General features: G+C 34.0%; 1 protein-coding gene across 2 annotated transcripts in view; it reads right to left on the reverse strand.

Annotated features, from left to right (window-relative positions):
* Window positions 1–563: 563 nt before the first annotated feature.
* LOC149776746 (rap guanine nucleotide exchange factor 4-like) overlaps window positions 564–15229 on the reverse strand; it is a 272232-nt gene continuing 257566 nt past the window's right edge. For both annotated transcript variants that reach the window (XM_089941417.1, XM_089941418.1), the window contains 2 exons: window positions 12968–13022; window positions 564–10946 (listed from right to left, as the gene is read on the reverse strand). In XM_089941417.1, coding sequence (XP_089797543.1) covers window positions 10874–10946; window positions 12968–13022 — 128 coding nt within the window. In that variant the 3' untranslated portion in view covers window positions 564–10873. The remainder of the gene's footprint in view (window positions 10947–12967; window positions 13023–15229) is intronic.

Genomic DNA, 15229 nt, shown 5'->3' on the forward strand with positions numbered 1-15229 from the left:
ACAGGGGGATAAAAAAAAGACAGCCCTTCACGCCATACTTTCTAAGATGGCCTGGAGTACCAGACATATATTCATAGAGAAACTGATTCACAAGGAATCCATCTGGTAGGTGTCTCAGGAAATTTCATGACTTTTGTTACAGGCTGAGACATTACCATACAATTATTAGTTTCTGAATGTGCTCGAAACGTACGCAATACTATTCTAATGTAAAGTGAACAAATAAAATAAAGATCTGTGCCTCTGTGTTCTCTGGAGGGCTTTGAAAATGGAGGCCCAGAGCCATCCTGAAAAACACGGAGTCCTGCATATAGAAAACTGTTGACAAATGTTTTATACTAGAAGATGAAGACCAGAGACTTAAGGTTTCGGAAGCATGGACTATCATGTATCTATGTCTATACCTTGGGAGACCAGAACTGATGCTGCTTTCCTGGAAGACTTATGACCATGTCTATACTTTGGGAGACCAGAACTGATACTGCTTTTCTGGAGGACTTATGAACCATACTGAGGATATCACAATTACAGTGAACAAGTGAAAAACTAAGTTAGTCTCTGTATCAAATCATCAAATTTATTAAAACAACTATAACAATAATTTTTATTATGTAAGACATCCTTATAGAAAGTACCATGACATAAAACCAAATTCTGCATACAAATTATAACAAATAGTTATACAAGTAATATAAAGCAAGACAAGACTTTTTTAATACAACACAATTTCAAAAACAAAAGTATGCTGAGGAACTGAAAATATTCTTTGTAATGATTATATACCTTTGTAATGATCATCTACCTTTGTAAGGATTATCTACCTTTGCCTTCTAGGGAGCTTCACCTATTAATGTTCCTTCTAAATATGAGAAAAAAATCTTAACAAGTTTCAAAATTTTTCATTCACGAAATAATTATAATACACTTATTTCCCCTTTAAACAAATTGTAACCATAAAATACATACATACCTATGTATTAACACTTTCAACTTCTAGGCAGACAGAATCATAATTTGCATTTGACTAGTTCTGTAAAACTAGATTTATCCATAGACTACCTCTCTTAGAAAAAACCCAACTAAATTTACAGTCTACAGGTTATTTTGAAACCTTAATTTATTATCATTCAACCACTGTCCACAATGTTCCAACAATGCACACTAAAGTGAAATCTTTAAAAAATTGCACATCTGTATAAAGGACACTTGTTTAAAAGAGTTACATATATATACAGTTGAACCATTTACACTGGTCCTAGACAAAAAGGATACCTACCTAACAAAACATCAAAGGCAAATGCTCAATGCATATAATACTTAATACCTTGTCCCAAGTACACTAAACAACAAATGTTTGCTCTCTCTCTCTCTCTCTCTCTCTCTCTCTCTCTCTATATATATATATATATATATATATACACACACACACACAGTGAAACTGTACAAAATTAAACCATTAGCATACCAATATTCCCCAGAGACTCAACATTTGTATTTGGTCCCAAAGCTTTTCTACTTTAGGACAATTTTTTTCCTTAATAAATTGAAACTCCTCTGTTCTGAAAAGAAAAATAAACTTGTGGTCCTATACGTCAATTTTATACCCCCAAACTTTGCCTCAAACAGGAAATCTATTTTGGCTGTTTAATTCCATAAAATGTTTATATTTATGCTCGAACAATAGCTTGGTGTCATACATCAAATCACACCTGATACATGCTCAGCAAGATTGTTAATACTAACATATACTGCAGTGGGCTTTTAGGTGAGCTAATCACCCAGAAATGTTCCAAGGGTTGTGAGGTAAAAACCATACTCAACATCCAGGCCAATAAAGATTATGGCCAACAATAGGGTAATCTTAAGTTTCTGCATGTTAAACATGGGCCAGCCTTCAAGCTTAAGTCTTATTAGCAAATCACATGTAGATAAGCCAATTAAGAAAGGCTATGTTCATCTACTAATTATATAATAATTGTTTTTCTTATTCCTTATTATAAATGATCCATAAAAACGTTTCTTTTTAAAAACTAAATATCTGGGCTATGGTCTCACTTTCATCATTTCTCCAACAGAGATTTTTTAAAAAAATTATTTAGAAGGAACATGTGTAATTCAGTCAATATGTCATTTAATGTTTCAAAAGCAAAAAGCTTTCTTAATTGTTTGCACTTGTACATGCACACAAGTTCTTTCTTAACTGCATCTTCTCTCTCCAGTCACTTTACCCATCTCATACAGGCACACATCAACAAAATCATCAATCAGTTTCTCTCAAATCACATAAAAACAAGGGCTTATATATATATATATATATATATATATATATATATATATATATATATATATATATATATATATATATATATATATACACACACCTCTATTGTTGAACATGATTTTAAAAACAAAATTTTTTATGATGAAAAACAACATACTATAATGTATTTACCATAAATATGTACATGTACATAATAACTTTTACATTATAAAGTTAAAATAATGGAGTTATGTACAAATGCAGCATAGATATATCTCAACACAATACTTCCCATAACATATTTGGAATGTCATATCACAACCATCATAAGCTAATTCATACAATAATTTTAATAATAATAATAATAATAATAATAATAATAATAACATCATGATCAAAGCAATATTGACTTCAATCCAAATTTGAAATCACTATATTAACCCAATTAAAATAAGACCTCCACTGTCCTACATAGGACAGAGAAGATCTGATTTTAATCAGACTGCATAATTCCTAACCTATTTTACCAATTTTCACATTACCAAGGCCAAACTTAAAATACCACAGGGCATGTTAGCTTTACACCAAAATGCAGAGATTAATTGAATCAGATCCCTTTCTCTTCCAGTAATATTGCTACTGGCACATAGTGATAATGTAAACATTTTTATTTCAGTCTACATTACTCTGACTACTTCTACATTGGTGTATTTACTTTTGAAAATAAATATATATATACGTACAAAAATTCCACATTTGGTAAGTCATAAATCTGTTTTACTTAGCATATAATTCATACAAAACCCATACAAGATTCACTATCTTAACTTGAAATCCTATAACAGTCAATGACTGTTTAAAACAAAATGTAGAAATAAATAAGTAGATTTATATATGAATTAAAAAAATATACAAAATACTATTAATGCTAAGTAATTTTTAAGTGTCAGTAGGCCTACAATGTAAACAACTGAATCATGTTTAACAAGATCCATCAAGAGACAGAAAGTGGAATTTGACATGAATTACTCATCTCATTGTTTAACAAGATCCATCATGAGACAGATCAAGGACAGAAGGTGGAATTCGAAATGAATTACTCATCTCATTATAAGTCATTCACATCATGTACAAAAAGTATTTTTAGATGGCCATACTCATGAAAAAGATAAAATTTGTTGAGAACAGTTGTCCATTCTTTATTTGTGCAAAACACTTGTATCTCAATTATTTCTGCATGCAATACTTGTATACACACATGCTTTCTCTCTCTCTCTCTCTCTCTCTCTCAAAAACATATGACAATGGGGCCAAGTTCAAAGGACCTGATAGCACTATCATGGCAATAACCTGAAATGCCAGTAATATGTTGCAATTACAGCACCCTCAAAGAGAATATGGCAAACCTCCTGTTAGAAAAATTTAGGAACAAAAGGTTGATTTCTCCTCAAGTGGTGCACCAAGTATACAATGATATTAGAGATGCAATAAATAATGTGAATAATAATGAGTACATATTGTACTTGGCCTAAAATGTCACTTTAATATTCAAGACAATAACAGAGTTAACTCCCTTGGTCAACGTAATTTACACTGTCAACACTTTTGTGTCATAACAATTGCTTGTAAGATTAGTACACTTTTTCTTCACAATTTAATGTCTTAACAGCTGAAAATAATAAAGATTCTTACAATGAAATGCAAAATAGGATGGGTGAGAAGTAGGTGTAAAACATTGAAGCTGTTCTATATGGCAGGGATGAGTCAAATTCTTATGCTTCAATATGCACTGCTGTACTGCATGGTAACCTGGTAAGCTGATCCTGGAACTAGAGGCTGGCCGTAATGTTTTTCTTACTTAAATATCCAAGCACAATGAAGTGGCAGAGTTTTTCAAACTCTCTCTTTTGCCATTTTAGCTGAGTGAAGAAAGATGGTAGCCAAGGGGAGGTCAGTTAAGACGTGGTTACTTTAATAAAATGAATTTGGCTATCACATTTGGCCAAATGTTCTCTGATATATTCATTCTGTTAAACTAACCAAATTTGGCACTTCAACCAACTGAAATGGTACACAACAGTTTGAAAAACTCACTACTTTATTGTCCTTGGATAGACTGCAGAAAAAAAAGAGCAGCATTATAGTAAGTATAGGATGACTAAAGCAGGGAGACTTAATCTGTGCAACACTGTCAACATGAACTGCTAAACACACTAGATATTCTTGAAAATCTGGCTTCTAGTTCCACTACTTTATTGTCCTTGGATAGACTGCAGAAAAAAAAGAACGGCACTATAGTAAGTATAGGATGGCTAAAGCAGGGAGACTTTAATCTGTGCAACACTGTCAACATGAACTGCTAAAAACACACTAGATATTCTTGAAAATCTGGCTTCTAGTTCTGGCATTGTCCAGAAAGACACATCATGGCACTGCTTATTCAAGCAATAAGACTTTGACCCATCTCTGTCATAAAAATCTGGGTATCACTCTAAAAGACTATGGGAGAAGGAGGCATCCTGGGTATCACTCTAAAAGACTATGGGAGAAGGAGGCATTCTGGGTCTCACTCTAAAAGACTACGAGAGAAGGAGGTATCCTGGGTATTACTCTAAAAGACTATGGGATAAGGAGGTATCCTGGGTATCACTCTAAAAGACTATGGGATAAGGAGGCATCTTGGGTCTCACTCTAAAAGACTATGGGATAAGAAGGCATTCTGGGTCACACTCTAAAAGACTATGGGATAAGGAGGCATCCTGGGTCGCACTCTAAAAGACTATGGGAGAAGGAGGCATCCTGGGTATCACTCTAAAAGACTATGGGAGAAGGAGGCATCCTGGGTATCACTCTAAAAGACTATGGGAGAAGAAGGCATCCTGGGTATCACTCTAAAATACTATGGGAGAAGGAGGCATTCTGGGTCACACTCTAAAAGACTATGGGATAAGGAGGCATTCTGGGTCACATTCTAAAAGACTATGGGATAAGGAGGCATCCTGGGTCTCACTCTAAAAGACTATGGGAGAAGGAGGCATCCTGGGTATCACTCTAAAAGACTATGGGATAAGGAGGCATCCTGGGTCTCACTCTAAAAGACTATGGGAGAAGGAGGCATTCTGGGTCACACTCTAAAAGACTATGGGAGAAGGAGACATCCTGGGTATCACTCTAAAAGACTATGGGAGAAGGAGGCATCCTGGGTCTCACTCTAAAAGACTATGGGATAAGGAGGCATTCTGGGTCACACTCTAAAAGACTATGGGAGAAGGAGACATCCTGGGTATCACTCTAAAAGACTATGGGATAAGGAGGCATCCTGGGTCTCACTCTAAAAGACTATGGGAGAAGGAGGCATTCTGGGTCACACTCTAAAAGACTATGGGATAAGGAGGCATCCTGGGTATCACTCTAAAAGACTATGGGAGAAGGAGGCATCCTGGGTATCACTCTAAAAGACTATGGGAGAAGGAGGCATTCTGGGTCACACTCTAAACGACTATGGGATAAGGAGGCATTCTGGGTCACACTCTAAAAGACTATGGGATAAGGAGGCATCCTGGGTCTCACTCTAAAAGACTATGGGAGAAGGAGGCATCCTGGGTCTCACTCTAAAAGACTATGGGAGAAGGAGGCATTCTGGGTCACACTCTAAAAGACTATGGGATAAGGAGGCATTCTGGGTCACACTCTAAAAGACTATGGGAGAAGGAGGCATCCTGGGTCTCACTCTAAAAGACTATGGGAGAAGGAGGCATCCTGGGTATCACTCTAAAAGACTATGGGAGAAGGAGGCATCCTGGGTATCACTCTAAAAGACTATGGGATAAGGAGGCATCCTGGGTCTCACTCTAAAAGACTATGGGAGAAGGAGGCATCCTGGGTATCACTCTAAAAGACTATGGGAGAAGGAGGCATTCTGGGTCACACTCTAAAAGACTATGGGGTAAGGAGGCATTCTGGGTCACACTCTAAAAGACTATGGGAGAAGGAGACATCCTGGGTATCACTCTAAAAGACTATGGGATAAGGAGGCATCCTGGGTCTCACTCTAAAAGACTATGGGAGAAGGAGGCATTCTGGGTCACACTCTAAAAGACTATGGGATAAGGAGGCATCCTGGGTCTCACTCTAAAAGACTATGGGAGAAGGAGGCATCCTGGGTATCACTCTAAAAGACTATGGGAGAAGGAGGCATTCTGGGTCACACTCTAAAAGACTATGGAATAAGGAGGCATCCTGGGTCTCACTCTAAAAGACTATGGGAGAAGGAGGCATCATGCAATACAAATTTAATTGTGTTGTTAATAAAGTTGGATATAGAGAAATTTAATGAATTCTGAAAAGGAGACAAAACAAGAAAATATTTAAAACACTTGCTTTGGGATTGAAAACTTTTGTTACTTGTGAATACAAAAATATTACTTGTTAATGGCTGAAATATGGCACTCTAACCAAGTTATACAATTGGATGATGTAACAAAATTTATACGATGTGGATTTTTCATTCTGATTAAACATAACTTGTAATTTTGGCATGGGATATTTTTTTTGGCCAACTTCAATATAACATAGAAAAATGTATCCAGTAATATACATCTCAGTAGTAAAGTGTGGCAAAAGTCACGCAGTTTGACCTTCTAGTAAATATTAAAGTATCATATTACTAAATTCTCTCATGCAGCAAGCTTTCACAATGCCACAGACTGATGACATGTAGTCTTTTCCACACTAATGATTTTTTCTCAGTTCCTGATGCAGTGATAGCTAATCAGACAATGCACATCACAGTGTATGATTAAAAATGACTGTTAAACTTTCTGCTGTTTGGAATTCCTGTGTCTGCCTTTTGATTTCTTTTCTTAAAAATATTTTGAAATCAAAAATATTACAAGCTGGTGATAAAATATGTGAAAGTAACAATTACAGGTAATCAATTATTAGTACCTTTTCTATAGTTTCCTTATTGCTTTCTTTTGAGTGCAAAAAAGGTAAGTAAAATCTGAAAATGCTAGAAATGCATTAGTGGTAGAAAGACTAGCTAAGCTATCGAAGTGTGTCTTTTATTGCAATATATGAAATCTGCGTAACTGTAATGGAGTACATATACAACAGTAAATATCCGAGATAAAGTTTGAAAATGGCAATTAATGGTAATAACATTTGAAAAGATTTAAGGTGTCCCTTTTTATCCTGTGTAGCTATAGCCATACTGATTAGTCAATAAAATATATAACATTTATCCCAAACTGTGTTCAAGTTATGACGTGTACCTATAATATCTACTACCATAATTCAATTATCAATCAATATATTATTTCAGTCAAGGGATACAAATGAAACGTATTCATATCATGTACAATTGATACTGAAATAACAACAGAACTTGGATGAGTGTTTAATAACAATGGAATTTATGAAAACAGTATATTAGGATTATATATGTACCCTGTGGAGCTTGCAGTATGTTGTACCATCTTTTTATTCAACAGTTTAGTCAAATTTACAATCTTATGAAAATCAGACGCTTCACTGAACTACAGTACAGTACAGTTCTTAAATAAATTCATCTTAATGACCACTAAAATAGCCAGTGAAAATGATGTTGGGATCAAATTTACCTACATTTTATTGATTTCACTTGAAATTATCCAAAGCATAAAAAAAACAAACAAGCAGAAATTTTGCAAGAAATTGATATTTTGATGACTTAGACATTAAAGAAAAATAATGAAATTCTGCAAGATTCTTGTAGCAATTAGAAATGTACCATATTTAAATTAGAAGGATGCATTTCATGTAGTGAGATAACCTTAAACAATATTTCTCAGCAAAAGTAGGGGGGTGAGCTAATTTATTAGACATATTCTTAGAAAATATTTGCTAAATGTTTCTAAAATGGGGGGTGGGGTGAGGGGCAGGCACTGGTTTATAATCAGCTAAATATGGCAGCTTTGTGTTTCTCACTGACATTCCTTCATGAAACAGCAAAATACTCAAATACTCTCAGAATGTGACACATAGTAATTACTCAACATTATAATATTCAATAAATTCTGAATCTTTATCATATATATATATATATATATATATATATATATATATATATATATATATACACACATCTGCTACAAATACCATGGTATACCAAAGTTATATTAGGACCAACAAAAAATTCAATGCTTTAGGGAAGGGCCTGACACTATGTTGCTTAATTTTCATCTGTCAATAGTTGGAAAAAATATCAAGCTCTGATTAGTTATAGCAAATTAACATTATATTATATCCATATGATTTGAAAAAAATATTAGTTATAAATATTGCTTCCCATCCCCAAAACTAAATGGCCAGTACCTTATCGTATATGAAATTGTTATGTGCATGTTGTTGTTTAAAATATGTAACTTAAGTGGGACAATTAAGCTTACACAATAGCTGATACTGTGAAAGACACCATGTTGACATTACAGAGCCTACTGACAGAAAAAGGAATTGTTGATACTGAAACCTACTGTCTTCCAACTACACTAAAGATATAACTTTGAGCAGGATTCCAACATCTGGGCAAGATATTTATCAGATGGGACCAACAACCATAAAACACGTTTACTAAACAAATGAGAAAATATTCAGCAGACTTAAGAGATAAAACTGCTTTGCAAACAAAAGATAATTTTTAAAAACTATTTTATCATAAAAATGAAAACACCCTGTTAATATCATTAAAGTCATAACAAGATTCCTCAGGAATTTCTGTACATTCCTTACTGACAGAAACTACCAACATACGGTACCATTAATGTGCAAAAGTACTGTAATATATATCATTGGAATTAAATACAGTGGTAAACTGGTGATATCATGCACCTCAAGTAGCCATATTTGAGTTCAGACTGGTACCATTTTACATGCAAATCTGGGTTTTATCCTGTAATTACCTCATTGTTTTTCCATGAGACAACCCTTTGATTGAGCTGCTCATATGATACTTGTTCAGTGCCAAGTAACAGAGGATGGTTATTTGATCTGTTTGATCTTGCCGCACAATTGACAACAGTTCAGTTGCATTCTTTAATAAATTTCAGACTGTGTGATTGAAAATACACTTACAGAGCCAATGCTCAGTCTCCATATAAACAGCTGCATGTTACAGAATAGACAATAAATAAGAGTTGGTCAATGTTTACAATGACCAGATGATCATGGATTTCAGAACTTTATTTGGTCACTCAGACAATGAGGATGAATTCTTGGACTTTGTACCATAGGGCATTAGACAGAGATATTTATAGAATATTGTGAATCATAAAAGTGTGGACATTAATTTCATTGTTTAGCTGAAAGAGGTGAAGAATCAATGCATTTTAGGATATTGTGACCTAAAATAAAATCCATGCATTATCATATAAACAGATTTGAAATACCGCATATTTTATGACACAATGATGTAAAAAATGTAAGCTGTCAATTTTATTTGTGACATACTCAGTAATATACTTGTATTTATGCTGGTTTTGTCTTTATTTTTTCTCTCTATCCATCCATCCATTTTGGCTTTTTTTTTCTATCTATACATCCTTCCCTATCAATCCATTCATCCCTTTTGGCTTCTTTATTTTTCTTTCTCTCCATCAATCCCATTGGTTTCTTTAACTTCCTTTCTATCCATCCATCCCTTTTGGCTTGTTTATTTTTCCCCAAGTGTAACCCTGATTCACTGGTGACAAATCATCCCTTGAGATGGACCCGAGTTGCAAAACACACATGAATTTATAGAAGGGTGAAAAAGAAAAGCTTCTTGCAGCCCAAAAGTTGGGGGAGTGGGGAGTCAATGTATAATTGTGGACTTATGCCAAATGTCTGCCAAGGTTTCTTTTCCTTTCTTCCTTGTAGTTCAGGAGCAGCAATACCAACTGCTGAAGATGGATGTCAGATGAAGGCTATTCACCAAATGTTATATGGTCTTTGAACAGTACAGTTCAAATATTGTTATCACTAAGGTGCAGTCTACACTTGGCAGAAGAAAAATGCAGTCCATATAATAAATCTATCAATCAGTTTGTGCAACTGAAAAATGTAAAACACTAATGAACTAATTTTTGAAAGATGCTGTCATCACCTCTGTATGAAAAGAGAATCAATGCAGTCTACTTTTATGGTCACTAAAAAGACATGTCAATAAAAATGAGTCTAACATGATGATACATAATAGTGATCTTAAATGCAGCCAACACCAACAGAAATACAAAATGTATGTCTCTCACATGTTTTGCAGGCATTGTTACAATTATACCAAATTTATCTTTCAGCAAATTATTTTAATTTCTTGTCAAGAAATGGTTAATCTTTCCCTGGCAGCAGGGTGGGTGTGGGGTTTTGTTGTTGTTGTACAATACAAACAAAAATAAATGAAACAATATTTTTGCAAAATTAAATGTATGCTATGACAGAATGTCTCATCATGGCAGGGTATAATGTTCTACATAAATTATAGAGGGTGGGGTGACAGCTCTCCAAATACAGGTGTGGTCTACACTTCTCATATAGTCGAATGACTGCTTTCCAAGCACAGGTGTGGTCTAAAAATGTCTAGAAGTGGAACTGTTTCATTGACTATGTCTTTCTTGGTTCCAGTTTATGTGATAATTGGGTCAGAAGTCGTTGATTGTCTATCACTTGAAAATTCCTGAAACATAAAGTACACTGAGGTTTAACCTTTCATAATATAGGCAAGAAAACCAAACAAAGCGAAACTGAAAACAAGGGTTCTGAGAAAAAGTGGGTCTGACCTACCAATATTCTTTTGGCAAGAAGTTTCTTCAATGTCAACACTTGCCACACTATGCTAGCCATTGGCATTTAATTTCATGAAAGCTAAACCAATATTAATGTAAAATGTGTGAAATTATTTGTTGATGCAACTTTAGGCATACGGCCTGCCTGTCATGAAGAAAGGACTACATTACTCTTTACTACAATCTAGACAAATCAATGAAACAGTCTGCTAAAATAGTATGCAAGTATTCAGCCTTTAAATGATACTGTATATGTGATCACATTTATAAAATAGTACAGATATTGCATCGTAACATCAACAGGGCATATGGGTTGTTTTGATTTTAATCTGGGCTACTGCGCATATACTAGGACAGTATATTTGGAGCAATACCAAAATTCATGCACCTTATGCAACAGCTGCACATGGGGTAGACAATTCACAGCATGCATCAATTTAAAACCCTCTTAGGTCAACAAGAGATTTGCTTGTAACATCTACTGCACTGATTCTGTAGATGCACTTTAAACTCTTGTATGACTATTTGTGTAACTGATAAAATCTTGTACGACTATTTGTGTAAGCAATAAAATCTTGTACGACTATTTGTTAAAATCTTGTATGACTATTTGTGTAAGCGATAAAATCTTGTATGACTATTTGTGTAAGCAATAAAATCTTGTGTGATTATTTGTATAAGCAATAAAATCTTGTACGACTATTTGTGTAAGCAATAAAATCTTGTACAACTATTTGTGTAAGCAATAAAATCTTGTGTGACTATTTGTGTAAGCGATAATATCTTGTATGACTATTTGTGTAAGTGATAAAATCATGTGTGATTATTTGTATAAGTGATAAAATCTTGTACGACTATTTGTGTAAGCAATAAAATCTTGTACAACTATTTGTGTAAGCAATAAAATCTTGTGTGACTATTTGTGTAAGCGATAATATCTTGTATGACTATTTGTGTAAGTGATAAAATCATGTGTGATTATTTGTATAAGTGATAAAATCTTGTACGACTATTTGTGTAAGCAATAAAATCTTGTACAACTATTTGTGTAAGCAATAAAATCTTGTGTGACTATTTGTGTAAGCGATAATATCTTGTATGACTATTTGTGTAAGTGATAAAATCATGTGTGATTATTTGTATAAGTGATAAAATCTTGTACGACTATTTGTGTAAGCAATAAAATCTTGTACAACTATTTGTGTAAGCAATAAAATCTTGTGTGACTATTTGTGTAAGCAATAAAATCTTGTATGACTATTTCTGTAAGCGATAAAATCTTGTGTGATTATTTGTATAAGTGATAAAATCTTGTATGACTATTTGTGTAAGCAATAAAATCTTGTGTGACTTTGTGTAAGCGATAAAATCTTGTGTGACTATTTGTGTAAGCTATAAAATATTGTGTGGCTATTATATAAGCAATATAATCTTGTCACTATTTGTGTAAGCAAGTGTCTGATGGAAAGTATACAACAAAACAGTATCACCATCTTTATGATAAATCAGGTTAAAATTGAAATTTTTGACATATAATAAATCTAACCGATACCGGTCTGATTCTGTTGACCCTTCAATTCAACAAATAAATTACACCTTTTACATCAATGGAAGTGAAAAATATCAGTCTGCATATATCATTTCTAATGATAATCGTCAACAGGAGGAGGACTTAAATGGGCTGTAATTTTCATACCTTATGTAAGTTGGAATGTCAAATGGGGACTTCAATGGGCTGTAATTTTCATACCTTATTTTAGTTGGAATGTCAGGCAGGGACTTCAATGAGATGTAATTTTCATACCTTAAGCAAGCTTGAATGACAGGTGGGGACTTAAGTATGTTATAATTTTCATACCTTATGTAGACATCAATGAGAAGAGGGGACTTCAATGAGCTAATATTTTCATACCTTATGTATACTGCAATGTCAGGTGAGGTCTTCAATGGACCTGGATTCTCTAGTTCTGGAGAGAAAAAACAAGACAACAATGTTAACACATAATATTATTCCAAAAATTGACCTAATCATGTCATACCAATGTTCCTTTAGATTTGAACAAAGAGAAATAAATCTGTTCATAAAGAACAATTGTAAGTTAAACATACATACAGTCTGAACACTACTCCCAGGACAAGAAAAATGTGGTTTCCTAAAACAGGTAAATATTTATAAAGTCTCCTAGACTGGTACATATTTATGTGGTCTCTTAGAACAATACATATTTACATAGTCTCTTAGAACAGGTATATATTTATGTGGTCTCTTCAAACAGGTACATATTTAGGTGTTCTCTTCAAACAGTACATATATATGTGGTCTTTAAGAGCAGGTACATGTTTTATTTAGTCTCTTAGAGCAGGTACATGTTTATTTAGTCTCTTAGAGCAAGTACATGTTTATTTAGTCTCTTAGAGCAGGTACATGTTTATTTAGTCTCTTAGAGCAGGTACATGTTTATTTAGTCTCTTAAAGCAGGTATATGTTTATTTAGTCTCTTAGAGCAGGTACATGTTTTAGTCTCTTAGAGCAAGTACATGTTTATTTAGTCTCTTAGAGCAGGTACATATTTAGTCTCTTAGAGGAGGTACATGTTTATTTAGTCTCTTAGAGCAGGTACATGTTCATTTAGTCTCTCAGAGCAGGTACATGTTTATTTAGTCTCTTAGAGCAGGTACATGTTTATTTAGTCTCTTAGAGCAGGTACATGTTTATTTAGTCTCTTAGAGCAGGTACATGTTTATTTAGTCTCTTAGAGCAGGTACTTGTTTATTTAGTTTCTTAGAGCAGGTACATGTTTATTTAGTCTCTTAGAGCAGGTACATGTTTATTTAGTCTCTTAGAGCAGGTACATGTTCATTTAGTCTCTTAGAGCAGGTACATGTTTATTTAGTCTCTTAGAGCAGGTACATGTTTATTTAGTCTCTTAGAGCAGGTACTTGTTTATTTAGTTTCTTAGAGCAGGTACATGTTTATTTAGTCTCTTAGAGCAGGTACATGTTTATTTAGTCTCTTAGAGCAGGTACATGTTCATTTAGTCTCTTAGAGCAGGTACATGTTCATTTAGTCTCTTAGAGCAGGTACATGTTTATTTAGCCTCTTAGAGCAGGTACATGTTTATTTAGTCTCACAGAATTCGTACTTGTTTGTATGGTCTCTTAGAATAAGTATATGCTTATGTAGTTGCTTGTCAGAACCTTATGTTTGTCCTACATTCTGTCTTAGAGGATCGGAGGAAATTTCATCCTAAAGGATCAGAGTGGAGGAAACTGGCCATTTAATGCATATGATTACTTAATGAAGCAGTCTCTTTATACCAATTAGCCTCACTTCCATTATCTCATCTCCGAATTTTCATCTACAACAATCAGCTTAAAAACGCTATTAAGTGCATCTTTTTTATAATAGGAAAAACAATTACTTAAAATTGAATGAGAAACCAAGAATATAATGAGTGTCACTTGTTTTGTTTTTTGACATGAAATGATCGAAAAATAGATCACCATGACAGTCCGAGGCTTTGGCTAAAGCGGCATAATAACAGCAATATCAATTTGAACAGTTGAGAAGTTGTTTCATCTTTTGTGAATTTTGCAAAAAAATGTTGAATTGTGGTCAGTACTTAATTAGTGGACGTATACTACAGACGTGTATGGAGTTCTACTGTGATCACAGCTTACTGTCTTTAATTAGTGGATATATACTACTGATGTGTATGGAGTTCTACTGTGATCACAGCTTGCCGTCTTTAATTAGTGGATACATACTACTGACGTGTATGGAGTTCTACTGTGATCACAGCTTACTGTCTTTAAGTAGTGGATATATACTACTGATGTGTATGGAGTTCTACTGTGATGACAGCTTACTGTCTTTAATTAGTGGATATACACTACTGACGTGTATGGAGTTCTACGGTGATCACAGCTTGCTGTCTTTAATTAGTGGATACATAGTACTGACATGTATGGAGTTCTACTGTGATCACAGCTTACTGTCTTTAATTAGTGGATATACATTACTGACATGTATGGAGTTCTACAGTGATTACAGCTTGCTGTCCTTAATTAGTGGATATATACTACTGATGTGTATGGAGTTCTAATGTGATCACAGCTTGCTGTCTTTAATTAGTGGATATATACTGTGATCACAGCTTGCTGTCTTTAATTA

Source organism: Sinohyriopsis cumingii, chromosome 18 (genome assembly GCF_028554795.1).
Source record: "Sinohyriopsis cumingii isolate HCF-2022 chromosome 18, ASM2855479v2, whole genome shotgun sequence".
Taxonomy (NCBI): Eukaryota; Metazoa; Mollusca; class Bivalvia; order Unionida; family Unionidae; genus Sinohyriopsis; species Sinohyriopsis cumingii.